This window comes from Equus przewalskii, chromosome 12, assembly GCF_037783145.1.
Source record: "Equus przewalskii isolate Varuska chromosome 12, EquPr2, whole genome shotgun sequence".
NCBI classification, from domain to species: Eukaryota; Metazoa; Chordata; class Mammalia; order Perissodactyla; family Equidae; genus Equus; species Equus przewalskii.
Genome location: NC_091842.1, coordinates 24,172,976 through 24,187,384, shown reverse-complemented (window position 1 = coordinate 24,187,384; position 14,409 = coordinate 24,172,976). Strand labels below are relative to the sequence as shown.

Sequence of the window (14,409 nt, the reverse complement as noted above, 5' to 3'; positions counted from 1 at the left end):
TTGCCGCCTTTCTGAGTAGTGTGATGAAATACGCCATCCTCCTCTGTCCCACCCAAGCCATGAATCATCCCTTTGTCTAGCGTGTCTACACTGCCTGCCCATTAGTAACTTACTAGCCATCTTGGTTATCAGATCCACTGTTTGGTATCACAGTGCTTGTGTTCAAGTAACCCTTATTTTACTTAACAATGGCCCCAAAGTGCAAGACTGGTGATGCTGGCAATTCAGATATGCCAGAGAAGCCATAAAGTGCTTCCCTTAAGTGAGAAGGTGAAAGTTCTCAATAAGAAAAAAAGTCATATGCTGAGGTTGCTAAGATCTATGGTAACTTTTATTACAGTATATTATAATTATTGTTAATCTCTTACTGTGCCTAATTTATAAAGTAAACTTTATCAGAGGTATGTATGTATAGGAAAAAACAGAGTAGCTAGAGGGTTCAGTACTATCCGTGGTTTCAGGCATCCACTGGGGGTCTTGGCACATATCCCGAGAAGCAGGGACATACGCAATCCCATTTATTCTGTTCTAATTCACACACACTTTGGAATGCTACATTTGGCCAGTGCGCTGCCTATTTATAGTGGCACACAGGTCTCAAAGAACATTGCAGCAATTTCTTAGAGCAGAAAGGCCTCTGCTGTTGTTTGAACACCCAGATCCTAAATAGTATTACCAGAGAATTATCTGTGTGTGATAATTCAGTGAATTTTTCTCCTTCTTGCTCCTTTGGGACTTACCAGCTATAGAATGATGTGAGTGAGCCATTTCACAGCACGTGCATGGTGAAGATGTGAGCAAAGCAATCCTTTTAGTGGCAGTACTGCTAGATTTCATGATCTTAGGCAGAAACAACCACAGATGCATTTTTTGGGAAAACGTGCAGCTGCCTTGGGGATTAAAATAGCCAGAAGAACAAATTACCCCAGATGTTAAATTAAAGGTACATTCCAATCAAAGGAGTCACATGTAGCCTGTTTTGTTCCCTATTGGATCTGCAGTGCCTAATAAGCACTCAAGCTATTTGTTGAATAAATGCAGTTGTAAAAAACAACGAAGCTCCTTATGCTCCAATGTTGCAGTTTTCCAAGAATACCTTAAGTATTAAAAAAGGTGCAGCATAATAACGAATGCTTCCTATTACTGAGAAAGGAGGCAAGTACGTCTGCCTAATATGCCTCCAGTAATTCTAGAGTGACACAGAAGGAACTGGCAACATGAGGTACTCCCCGGCAGGGAAGCAGGTGTGCGTGTGGACCCAATCCCAGACCAGACTCCACAGTCCTTCTGCAGCCTCATCCCTCAGCCATTAGATTCTCTGCCGTCCCTCCACCTCTGACACTACTTCCTATTAGCCCTTGGTCCCCTCCCTCCTACAAACTAGAAGTTTCGGTAAAAGAGCAATTACTTTATGACAGATCTCTCAAACTAAATCTCATCAAGAGCTAAGCAACTGCCTCCATCAACCCCAAGGACCTAACAGTGCCAAGAATAAAAGGACAGAGTTTATAGTGATGCATGACAAAGGGATACAATGTCAAACTGACCTTCCAGGAGGAAAGAGAACATTCTGTCCTCCAACATTATTATATTCTACTAATTTGGAAAGGATCCTTAGGACAGGATGAAAATTTAGTCCCGCGTGCTGGTGTCAGCTGATAAGCTGATGATAAACTAATGAAGAAACAAAAATTTTTTTTGAGGCAAAAGGTCCTTTTATCACTATCATTCATTCCTTATGCTGAAGGCGATGGGAGAGAAACGTAAGTACATGCTGGAAAAGTCAGATATTTCTGATATGCATGAATACCAATGACAAGATAAATCTTTAAAAATATTAAGCAGTGTCAATATAAAAACTATAGACAAAAACTGAAAAACTGAAGATTGAGAAAAATGTTGGTTTTATAGATTTATTTTCAAAGGGCAAAAACACTTAGACAATTTAAATACAAGTCTAAACAGAATTACTCTGTCAAAGTCAGCAGTCGTGCCAAAATGTGCTCTCACTTTCCGACACTCGCCAGTATCTTCTGAGTGTTCTCTCAGGGAAGAAAAGGGGTCTGGCAAAGACAAAATAAGTTCAGCGATTCTTTTTGGTGTATTGTTATTGACTTTAAATGACGATCTTCAAGGTGCTAAATCCAAGGTAACTAGAGTTACAGACACTAATACAATGTTTTATATAAAAAGTCTTATCACTTGATTATTCTAGAGCCTAAACAACAATAGCTAATATTTACTGAGAGCCTTCTTTACCACCGTGCATTGTTCTAAGTGATTTACATACACTATTCACTTTTACCTTCACAAATGCCCAATAGGTCCTGTCATTATCCCCATTTTACACATGAGGAAACTGAGGCTTACAGAGGCTAGGCAACCTCCCCAAGATCACCAGGCTTACAGAAGGTGGCAGAGCTGAGAACAAACTCAGGTGTCTGACTCGAGTCCATCCTTTTACCCATGAGGCCTCTCCTATCTAATTTAGAGCCAGGCCATCTCTGCTCCCTAGATAGGCCTTGGGTGGGTAACTGAGGGTGAGGGAGGGAGAGGTCTCTGCTTCTGGGTTACCTAGCTCAGTTTTTTTGTACAAGACTGTTTTTATGAGGAGGGCTGATAATCAAGGGAGCCTTGTCCAGCAGTGAACTGCTCTCAACACCTCTGGAGGATAAAGTTGATCACAAGGGCTGACTGGTGGCAGAAGGGGCTTGCATTTTATAACCAGTGAAAATCTGTCAAGTATTCCCATTTTTCCATTTCTTCCTGAGTCCTGCTTTATTGAAGAACCACAGATAGATTAATTCTATGGGAGAACATCATTCTTTAAGTCAAATTATTTACCTGATATTTTATTCATAGACATCCTTCTTATCTGCAATGTAATCTACAATTTCTTGTGGACACATTAACTTTTCCGCATCTACATCAGGAATTTCAAACCCTAAAAGTAAAATTTACAACAATGTATGAGTATAGAAAGAGCAACTCCTTTAGAAGTGTATCAGTATACCACGCACATGTATATTAAAAATTTCCAGCAACCTTAAATCCCATTTAAGTTGTGAGACGGTAATGTTCTAGACAATACGTATATCATATTGGGCATAATGGCTGGGTTTTTTTTAAAGATATAATTAACATAATAGAAAATTCACCCATTTAAAGTGTAAGATTCAGTGGTTTTTAGTATATTCACAAGGTGATGCAACCGTTACCATTATCTAATTCTAGAATATTTTTATTACCCCAACAGGAAACCCCAAATCCACCCTGCCCCGAACTAATACCATCCTCCTAGTTACCACAACCTGTGAGGAATTTTAACAAAATTCTGCTCTGTAAAATGGCACAGAAGTCCCTTGGCTTCCTATGCAGGCAATCACCCCCCAAAAATGTGCCCTGGAGCCTTTTAGAGGTCTCATTTGCCTCTAAAACTACTGTCCTGAACAAGGATAACCTCAGAGTGCATGGGAGGCACTGCAGGAAACCAAGGTGTGCACGAATGGTGCAAGGTGTGCACGCATGTGTGCCTGTGTGTGTCCTGAGCACCCCTAGTTACTTCTCTGGGCATTTAGGCCTAGCTCACGAGGGATGCTAAGGTGTCGTCAGCTTCTGCATGCATGAGGCTTTGCCCTTTGTCCTGGAGCCCCACCTCAAGAATCTAAGTCCCAGATTCCCCCAGGCCTTTTCTGGCCACTCAGCCCTCGGTACCACACTGGGCACTCTGGGGACTCTAAGTGCTTTCTAAGTAAGTGCGCTGTCCCTACTGTTTACTTCACCTGATGGTAAGCAGGCATGTACATGTTGGGGGGAGCTACTGTTTCTATTATTAGTTGATTTAAATCCCAATTCAGACTCCCAGCATTTCTTTCATTTTAATCCACCTAAATCAAGAATCACAATATGCAGATCCAAGACGAAGGCTGTGTATGTTACCAAATTCATCCTCCATGGCCATGATAATCTCCACTTGGTCCAAACTGTCTAAGCCCAGGTCTTTCATAAAATGGGAATTTACCGAGAGCTGCAAGAAAGGAACACCAAACACAAAATTTAGTTATGTGAGCACTTGCTTCTCAAGGTAACAATGGTACAATGTCACTTAATCATTACATACATTTTTTTAAAATATAAAGAGGCCATATTTTACATGTAAAGAGCTATAACTAACATTATATATTTAACTTGGGCCAGTATATACTTGGTGTATATGTATGTTGCTTTATATCTTATTTAGCCTTGTTTTGAATTAGTTAATGTATACAAAGCTGATGACTGATTTCACTTTACATATTTTACTGAGATCTTTGATCACCGCTCTGAAGTGACACTGAGTTTGGTTTTTCTTGCTGCCTTACTGACAACAAAGACACTACACCTTAGAAGTGACATACCTCTCCCTCAAGAACAGAGTGGTTATTATCACCCTCCCTTTAATTTAGACCTCAAGATCACCAGGAAGAATTCTTCAAAAACTCACATCAAAACACTGTCCTACCCACACAACAGATTCAATTATTGAAGAAAGGATTCTTTTTTTTTCTTTTTTCTGAGGAAGATTGTCCCTGAGCTAACATTTGTTGCTAATCCTCCTCTTTTTGCTTGAGGAAGATTGTCCCTGAGCTAACATCTGTGCCAGTCTTCCTCTGTTTGTATGTTGGACGCTGCCACAGCCTGGCTTCATGTGGTGTGTAGGTCCACACCTAGGATCTGAACCCGTAAACCCTGGGCTACCAAAGTGGAGTGTGCGATTTTTGTGTGTGTGTGTGTGTGTGTGTGTAAGACTGACCTTGAGCTAACATCTATTGCCAATCTTACTCTATTTTATGTGGGAGGCTGCCACAGTGTGGCTTGATGAGCAGTGCTAGGCCCGTGCCCAGGATCCAAACCTGTGAGTTCTGGGCCGCCTACGTGGAGCACACAAACTTAACCACTATGTCACCTGGCCAGCCCCAGTGTGCGAACTTAACCACTCCACCACTGGGCCGGCCCCTGAAGTAGGGATTCTTTTATGTACCACTATAAGAAAAATTCCAGGGGCCGGCCCCATGGCCGAGTGGTTAAGTTCATGCACTCCGCTGCGGCGGCCCAGGGTTGCACTGGTTCGGATCCTGGGCACGGACATGGCACTGCTCATCAGGCCACATTGAGGCGGCATCCCACATGCCACAACTAGGAGGACCTGCAACTAAAATATACAACTATGTACAGGAGGTTTGGGGAGATAAAGCAGGAAAAAAAAACAAGATTGGCAACAGTTGTTAGCTGAGGTGCCAATCTTTAAAAAAAATGAAATAATAATAATAAAAAAAAGAAAAATTCCAAGTTTAAAAAGCAAGGTGCAGAGCAGTGTTTACAGTATACTACCACTTGTGTTTTTTTTTGTTTTTTTTTAAGATTTTATTTTTTCCTTTTTCTCCCCAAAGCCCCCCGGTACATAGTTGTGTATTCTTCGTTGTGGGTTCTTCTAGTTGTGGCATGTGGGACGCTGCCTCAGCGTGGTCCGATGAGCAGTGCCATGTCCGCGCCCAGGATTCGAACCAACGAAACACTGGGCCGCCTGCAGCGGAGCACGCGAACTTAACCACTCGGCCACGGGGCCAGCCCCTACCACTTGTGTTTTTTAAAAAGGGTGGGAAACAGCAGTTACATAGTACACAGAACACACATATACATTCATGTGTCTATACTTCCTTACATAATTATCGAGTATCTTTGGAAAGGTAGACAAGAAGCTGGGGACACTCGCTGTCTTCCAGAAGGGGAACTGGGTGGCTGGAGGCCAGGGAGACTTTTTACTGAGTATCTTTTTGGACCCTTTGAATTTTGTACCATGTGATTAAATATTTATTTAAAGAAAAACCATTTAAACCACATCAATTACCTTTTCTGGGTCAATCTTGTCATAGAGTTTCAAGACGTAAAGAACACGGTCCTTGATTCCCTCTAACGTCAAAGGGGGCAGGTCACTATACTGGCGGCACAGCTGTGTGACTCCATCTGGAACCTAGAGCAAGGGCAGGAAGGAAGGATTGTGGAAGCTAACATGCCTCTAAATAGACACCAGCCTATGGATGTCTGTCCCGAAGCTTTCAGGGCTTCAGAGATCCCACCACATTTGGTTCTAGTTGCGGCCCTTCGGGCCCACTGAGTCCTGGTACTGGGGAGTCTCAGAAGCCCAGCAGCTCAGCAGCAGAAACCGGGGCTCCTGTCCCCTCAGAGGCAGGACTGGCCTCTGACTCCTCTGTTCAGCCCTCAGGCTTTGGACATTCATCCTGCTCAGTGAGACTGACTGCCACTAAATGGGCTGGGGTCTGCAGAAGAGCTCAAGACTTCCCATGGCACCTCTCTAAGGCACTGCCGCCTTTAATACCCAAGTCAAAATAACCCACACAGAAAGAGCAGTCACGGTAAACTAAGAGGCAAATCATTGAGGACCATACACCGGAAGGGTCTGATTTGGCCCCAGGGGTAATTATGCTGACCAACCCAAAGGAGAAGATGAGGGACTCTGACAGTTGCTACAGTAATGTCCGATCTGTTCCCTTCCAGGCACGCTTGCGTTACTGCCACCAGCCAAACCATGAGCCTTTTTGATCTTTGCCATGACAGAGTTGTATCTCAAATCTCTGATATTAGCGTGCTTGATATTCAACCAGGTATTAGGGTTGTGACTGGATTCCTTCACCAAATGTGGAAGGAGCTCCAACTCACAGGCCAGCGGGCTCTATGCCATGGAAGGTACAATCCAGAACAAGAGAAAATAAAACAGCTGACAGTTCTCACTATGGAAGTCCCTAGTCTGAACTGGTCTGTGTATCTTCTAAGGTTGATTTTAAGTCTGCGGTTTGGAGTTCTTAGGGCATTTCCCCATAGAAAATAGATTTGCTTGCTAGGGCCCAGGTCCCTGAGAGTCAAAGGTCTCTGAAAAATCATAAAAAACTGCCAGATGAAGTAAACCAATATACACCTCTGTGTGAGAAACGGTTATCTTGCAAATAAATCAGGTTTAACCAGCAAGCTAAAGAGATTAGATGAAGAGTTTCATGGATGTTCTAGGAGTATTTCTTGCTACTTACAGAGTTTTAGAGCACTTGTTCTTTTCTGTCTAAATTTGTGGTCTCCTTTCTGTTCTGATTACAGCATGGGTTAAGAAGACCTCTGCTATGGGAACATTACCAGGCCTACTTAACAACAATGACTAGAAGAGGTTTCCAAGCCACTAATAAAATGAAGCAGCAGAAAGGACTAAAGAGAAAGAGGGAGGAGAAATGAGTTAATAGTGTTAATGACAGGAAAGAAATTTGAGGTGGATGGATGTAACAGAGGCCTTGTCTATGTGCTTATCAAGAAGTGCTATGAAGTAGAATTACCGCTGAGGAGAGGGGGAGAGAATAGGGGAGGCTGATGTGTGCACAGCACCCAAGGGGAAAGGACGAGGCTGGTGAGGGTATGTCCATACACAGCTACCCACGTGGCCCAGTAGGTGTCAGCATCACCCCCAGCAGCACTGGCAAATGCCTACCTGGGCCAGGTAGGCACAGTGTGATTAAATGAAATTAAAGGGGTCTCCAACTGGAGGCCACATGCCAATCTACAGTGGGTGTCTGCAGTGGGCTCGGCACAAGGCAGGAAGGTGCAGTGAGCGAGAGCGTAGACTCTGGAAGGAGACTGCCTACGTCTGTCCCCTAGCTCCAGCTCCTTCTTACAGTTCAGGCTTGGCAAGTTACTTAACCTTTCTATGCCTCAGTCTCCTATATGTAAAATGGGGGTAAACACCAGTACCAAGCTCATAGGACTGCTGTTGTAAAGAGATGACGTAAAGGGCTTAGAACACTGCCTGGCTCATGAGTCAGTGCTATTTAGGCTGTCTAGTAGGATGAGGGTGATAATGAGCTGCCAGCGTGAGACCCTGGCAGCAGTGAAGCCCCAAAGTACCTGATCCTACTCCTTCCCTCTCATGCTGCCCCTTCATGCAGTCAGGCCGCAGTACTGCCCTGAGCACTTTACATACATCACCTCCTTTAGTTCTAATAAGCCCACTTTACAGAGGAGGAAACTGTGGCAGAGAGAGGTTAGGTGTCTCGCCCCAGGCTCCCAGCATGGCCTCTGGAGGGCCTTACTGCCTCCTTCCTGCTGGATCGCAGCTGTTTACAAAAAAAAAAAAAAAAAGGATATATTCAGGGACCTCTGAAAATGTCCCCAACAGCCAACATTGTTTCTGATGTTAATAGGTCTTCCCCAAGATCTACCCTTAACAATTATATGCGACATGTATCATCTCCCACTGACATCAGAGAAGGCACTGTTTGCAAGAAAATGACTACCCTCTGGATTAGTAGAAACGAATAAACCTGATTAGTTTCCCTCAAACTCCATCTTACCTCCACAGGGGTCCATCTCTAAGGGAAACTCAGAGGAATCTAAGGAGATGGCTTTCAAAGCCGTCTCTGCAAACTCCCCCCTGGACAGCTCTACGCAGGGAGCACAGACATCTCAGCCTCAGGTTGGAAATCAATTCCTGACCTGTCCCCAAAATGCCTGAACGCAGACCTATTCTTCTCTGCCACCTGGGGCTCTAGCCAGAAACCTCAGGGCAAACCCACACTCTTCCCGTCTCCACCATCATGTTTACCGGTCACCCGGCCTGGCTGATGGAGAGGAAAGGTCTCCTCATTTCTTCGACAGCCTTGCTGATGTTTGCTCCCTGTCACCCAGATAGGTGATTCCTCAGCGGGGATCCGGTGCCCTTCACAATATGCCTACTGTCTCCCCACCTCAACTCGGGCCTCTCCCGTCTACAGGCATCCCGAGGGTCAACCCTGAGTAAAAGCCAGGCTCTTCCTGGCCTCCACACGTGCCATTCCATCCTGCCCTGACCATGCTCAGTGGGGGTCAGTTAAGTCCCTCTTCCTGAGTCTGCACTGTACACACACCTGTCTTCACACAAGGCAATGCCTTGCCTTTGTCTATTTACATCACTGTCCCAGCAGCCTGTGAGCTTTACCTTATGTGCCAAGCACTGTGCTATGGGGCTGGAACTACAAAAATAAAAAAGACATGACCTCTACCTTAGAGAAGCTTATGGTCTAATGGAAAAGACCAATCCAGACAGATCATTTTACTTGTAACAAAAATGTGGCAAAAGCCATGACAGAGGTATTTGTAGGCTGTTTCAGTAACAAAAAGTTGTCATTCCATACCTGAGAGGCAGAGATGGAAGAGATACCAGACTTGGAGTTAGCCAAGAAAAGGAAAGGAGGCACGAAAGTGCAGTGTGTCTGTGTGGGAAGAAATTAGTTGACGCTGCTGGAGATTGAAGGGGAAGGTGGTTAACCGATGTGGGCCCTGAGGCCGAAGAGGCAGGACTTGGCTGCAGAGCCCTGAGCAAGACAAAACAAGTCTGTCTCACTGGGGATGAAGGATGTAGCCCCGAATCCACCAGTGTCACACACGTCAGTCTGGTTCCAGTACCAGGAATAGCCGCGCCCTCCCTGCACAAGTGCCGTGTCTGCATCTGGGCACCGCACACACACACCTCTACGGAAATTCTCTTTGTGCTCTGGCTGCCAGGCAGGTGAGATTCAGGGCCTGCCTGAGTCAAGTCTAAAATTTCCAGGCTCCATTTTAGGCCACTACCCTTGGTTTTCTTACCTTATATTTTATATTGTCTTGTATTTTTATACCCAGGAAAGCTGTGTTAGCTGCTTTTTTGGGGGGAAAAGTTAGGATGTAAAAAAATGAACAAGTAGTTGCTGTGGGGTTAGCAGAGTGGATAGATCTGAGGGAAAACGTGATAGACCAGAATGGGTAAACGAGCAATAGTGCAGGTGAGATGAACAGAGCGGCAGGTGGAGGCTTGGGGTGACTGACATACAGGCAGTAACAGAAACCAGGAGAGTGAAGAGGCAGTTCACAGAGAGTGTTTACCGCCATTTAAGGACTAGGGAAAGAAAGTGCCCAACAGGGTAGAAGGAGAGAGAGGAGAGACAAACCAAGAGAAAATAGTGTCAGAACAGCCTAGGGCAGACAGAGCAGCAGAGAATGAGCTGGCAAGTTTAACATAAAGGCTGCAAAGTGTCCAATGAAGATGTGAACTAATGTCTTTCTTCTGTATCCACCTCTCTATCCCTCATCAGCTAGCGTAAGGCCTGGCACGCAGCTGTCGCTTGGTTTCTTTGACCAATTTTTTTCTTTTGAGGAAGATCAGCCCTGAGCTAACATCCGTGTCCATCTTCCTCTACTTTATATGTGGGACGCCTGCCACAGCATGGCTTGATGAGCAGTGCCATGTCCGCACATGGGATCTGAACCACCGGACCCCAGGCTGCCAAAGCGCAACATGCGCAATGAACTGCTGCGTCACGGGCCGATCTCTGAACAAGTATTTACTCTCTGCTTCAATCCACAAAGGATATAAGGTGGTTAAATGGGAGTACTTAGTGAAAACCATTTTGTAAATATAAATGAAATGGTTCCTCTGCTGCATATGTAAACCAAGCAGAGGCAGTGGACCATCTCTGAGCACCCTGCTATTCAAGGCATGGTCCAAGGACCAGCAGCAGCAGGATCTGCTGGAGGCCCACCGGAAATGATTCTCTGGCCCCTTCCTAGAATCTATATTTTAACCCAGGTGATGCATATGCACGATCCAGGCTTGAATATCAATGCTCTAAGAATGAGGACAACCACCTTGCCTCTTAGCCTAACGCTGTAATCAGTCTTAGGAGCAAAACTCAGCAACACTACATACTTCCCTTTTAACTAACCTTTTGATTCTGACAATAAGACAATGCCCTATGAATGAGTCCACTGCCCTACCTACATCCACTACGAATGAATCAGGAAATCTCAACACTGGCTGCACAAAAGAATCACGTGACAGCTTTTAAAAACAAATGCCCAGCCCCTAAATCAGGAGATTCTGATTGATTTGGCCTGGGCATCCTTATTTTTTATTCTAATATCTTACTCAAGGGTGAAACCAGTATTACTTGGGTTTGTGGGTTTGAAAAGGCGTTTCTCAGCTTGACCTTGGGAGTCTATCCTACCTTAAGACAGTTCTCTTTCATTCTGGTGCACTTCAGAGTCACCTGGGGAACTTAAAAAAATAAAACCCATGCCACAGCCTCATCCCAGAGCAGTAAATCAGAATTGGGGGCCGGGGCACAAGGGATTTCTTTTCCTTTCTCTTTTAAGCTACCCAGGTAATTTGTACAGCCAGGGTTGAAAATCACTGCCCTAAGGAGAGTTTGAGGCTCACAAAGGTTTCCTCAGATTAAAAACAGCTAGATAGTACTTGTTCCCTATCCTTATTTGCAGGAGGCCCAGAAACAGGCAAAAGGTGCCACAGGGAGACAGAAATCCAGGCAGAGAACAGCCCTGGAGAAGCCTGTAGGCCAGCATGGCTTCCTCTTTGCACCGTGTCGTTAGAGCTCCCCTCGAAAACTATCACGGTATTTATCATTAGCGCTACGACTAACGGCGACCAACAGTCTGAGAGCTTACCAAGCACCGCACGAGGTACTCTGCCTGTATCATCCCCTCTAAACCTCGCTGCAGCTCAAGGTGGAGACTAGTACTTTTCCCACCTTACGGTGCAGACTCAGGCGCAGCGCGGTTACGAGACTCGTCCAAACTTTCGGTAAGTGGCAGCCAGCGTTCCAACCCAGGGGTGTCTGACGGGAGGGTCTGCGCTCTCGCTCCTAAGCACTAGGTCAGTCGGGCTCCCGGCAGGGGTTAACCAAGCACCGTCATGCAGTGGGATGGGGAGGGAGTCGGATATCCCCCGTCACCCCCGCCAGCAGCTGGCGCGGCCCCGCTGACTGTCCGCCCCCCGACCCGAGTCCTGACCCCTGCGAAGCGCCAGCAAAGTCACCGCGAGTCACCTGAGCGAGCACCGAGACCGGCTGCGGAGCCCCACGCCTCGTGCGGGCCCCCGCGGGCCACAGGGCGGTGCTGAGCGGCCGGGCTGCGGCCAGGGTGGGGGCCCGGGGCAGCAGCGCGAAGGCCGCGGGCAGTCGGCGGACACCGGCGGAAAGGACACGAGCCGCCATGGCTACGCCGACCCAGGATGCACTGCGCCGCGCCCTCCGCGCCGTCCCCTTTCCCGCTCGGCGCGGGCGACGCACACAGCGGCGCTGCGGGCGCGGCCGGCGGTGGAGACCCCGCGCGGCTCCCGGCGGCACTGCGCCCTCGCGGGCCAGAGGTGAGAGGCCGCCAGAGCCAGAGTGAGACTGCGCATTGTCTTCACCTCAGCGCTGATCACGCCACGAGAAAGAAACGTGCTTTTCTTTATTCTCTGAGAGTTCTGAGATACATGTATTTAAAAGTTTTGATGCCGCGATCTTCCATAGGTATTAAAATTATCTAATAGGTCAAAACTATATAAAACATGAAAATTTAAGAGTCTATTTAAATATATAATTAAGACTAATGTGGGAATTACGATAAAAACAATATCCATGTTTTAAAACTTGACAATGCATAAGTAATACAGCTCACAAAAATGGGTAAGGAGGGGGAAGTTGCAGTGTGCTAATTCACCCCTATTGAACAGGGAGCCCAAGGATATTGGCTGAAAGTGAAACATGGACAAGGGCTCCAAACTCCGCAGGCTGCCTGGACGAACAATCCAACAACGCCTTCAGTTTCACTTCAGTTTCTTTTTATTTTTGTTCAAGTAAAATAAAATGTAATGTCTTTAATTTGAAATAGAATGCGTAGTATGATCCCACTGTTGTAACAGTATTTCTATACGTTCGTTAAAAATTTGAGAATCTGTTATGTGCTAGTTGTTGAGGCTACAGCAGTGAGCAAGCCAGAGAGGCAGGCTGTTCTCAGAGTTTACATTCTAGCGGGAAGACACACAATAAACAAATAGAAAGGTACACCCCCCCCCCCCAAATCCACCAGCAAGTAGTGGAAGTACAAGAACAATAAAACAGGGAAGGGGACAGTGAGGGCGGACAGGGGGTGTGTTTAATTTTAGAGAGGGGGTCCCCCTCTTAGGGGGTGATATTTGAGCCAAGACTTTCATCAATCAGGGGGAGGGGAAAACAGACCCTCAGGAGTCACTGCTGCTGGTGATGCCAGCCAGCCCCTATGGCAGTGCCAGCAGTCGACGCCAGGCTTCTGCATCCTGTTGTCATCACCACACTTTACTGCTTATTAAATAGCAACTGGGAGACAAACTGTATCACCTCTTTGGAATGGTCAGTGAATAAAAGGCCAAGGCCCATTCTGAGTGGCAGCCTTCCATTTCTGCAGAAAACTGACCGGCACCAAAAATCTGATTGTAGTCCTAGGATCAGGACCCATAAGATCTGCTTAAGCCACCAGTGACACACCAGCCTCTGATGACACCTTCCTGGCCATACCCTGGGGCAGAGCCATGATGGTGACCACACAGCTTTAGCAGAAGAGGGAGCACTCAGGAAGAGCCTGAGGGCCTACTAAGCCCACACTTGGAAAACTCTCTTCCCATTACCTACCTGTACTTCTGTGTTACATGTAATTCTTTTGGTCAAACATAATAAATCACCTCCTATTTAAATGACATATGTTGGGAGAGCTATCTTTCTCTTCAGCAAACACATCAAGAGAAAATGTCAGCCTACGTGGTCTGTAGGGTAAAAGGTTCAATATTAAGATTGAGGTCAAGTCCTTGGTAGCTGGGGAAGATTTAAGAGAGGACACTGGTGCTTTTCAGCAGCAGTCCCATCAAAGGATGTAAAGTATAAACTATGTCAACTTCCTGCACACGTCACCCCACCAACCATCCCTCCTACCTTCTGCCATTTGCACTATTGTTCCATCCCCTCCTTGCAACACCAATTCTCACTTCTCCTCTACATCTTCAACCTCTTTTTCTTTTAGCTTTTTCCCTTGAGCCCGTAAATATGCCAAAGTTTCTCCTAGCCTAAAAACAAGGCCAGAGGCCTCCTCCACTGCCCTTTTATATATCTCTAATATCACCAACTCCTCTTTCCTATGAAACTTCGTGAAGGAATAATCTGCACTTTGTCTTTAATTCCTCACTTCCTATTCAGTCTTTAATCCACTCAAATCTAGACTCTACTGGACCTGCCTCCACCCCGGCTACCGAAGCTTTTCATAAAGCTCACCACTACATCTCACATTGTCAAATCCTACAGAAGCAACCTCTCTGGCCACTCCTTTTCTGCCTTTATCGTGGCTCTATTTCCTCCCCTCATCATTTAAACACTGGTCCCCGGGCTCCTGTTCTTGACCCACTCTTAACTTTAAACATACACATTTTCAGAATTGATTCACTCCAGAGGTTTTAATTCCCACCTGCATCCAACCCTGGCCTCTTCTCTGAGCTTCACAGCCCTATATCCAATTGCCTACTGCCAGACGATCTGTAAGTACTCAAATTAGTTA

The 14,409-nt window shown here is 46.0% G+C and overlaps 1 protein-coding gene across 1 annotated transcript; it reads right to left on the bottom strand.

Annotated features, from left to right (window-relative positions):
• Positions 1–1,899: 1,899 nt before the first annotated feature.
• Positions 1,900–12,234, bottom strand: NDUFAB1 (NADH:ubiquinone oxidoreductase subunit AB1). Its single transcript, XM_008537784.2, has 5 exons — positions 11,892–12,234; positions 5,888–6,010; positions 3,940–4,027; positions 2,845–2,944; positions 1,900–2,063 (listed from the first exon to the last, which is right to left on the bottom strand). Exons 1-4 carry the CDS (start codon positions 12,057–12,059, stop codon positions 2,853–2,855), a joined length of 471 nt encoding a protein of 156 aa, XP_008536006.2. The 5' UTR covers positions 12,060–12,234; the 3' UTR covers positions 1,900–2,063; positions 2,845–2,852.
• Between the last annotated feature and the right edge of the window lie 2,175 nt (positions 12,235–14,409).

Bases quoted from the DNA above. Each gene is read 5' to 3' on its own strand.
- NDUFAB1 (XM_008537784.2), bottom strand. From the start codon at position 12,059: ATGGCGGCTCGTGTCCTTTCCGCCGGTGTCCGCCGACTGCCCGCGGCC. The intron at 6,011-11,891 runs GTGACTCGCGGT...CCCTTGCTCTAG, and splicing joins CGGTCTCGGTGCTCGCTCAG to GTTCCAGATGGAGTCACACA. The intron at 4,028-5,887 runs GTAATTGATGTG...CCTTTCTTGCAG, and splicing joins ACAAGATTGACCCAGAAAAG to CTCTCGGTAAATTCCCATTT.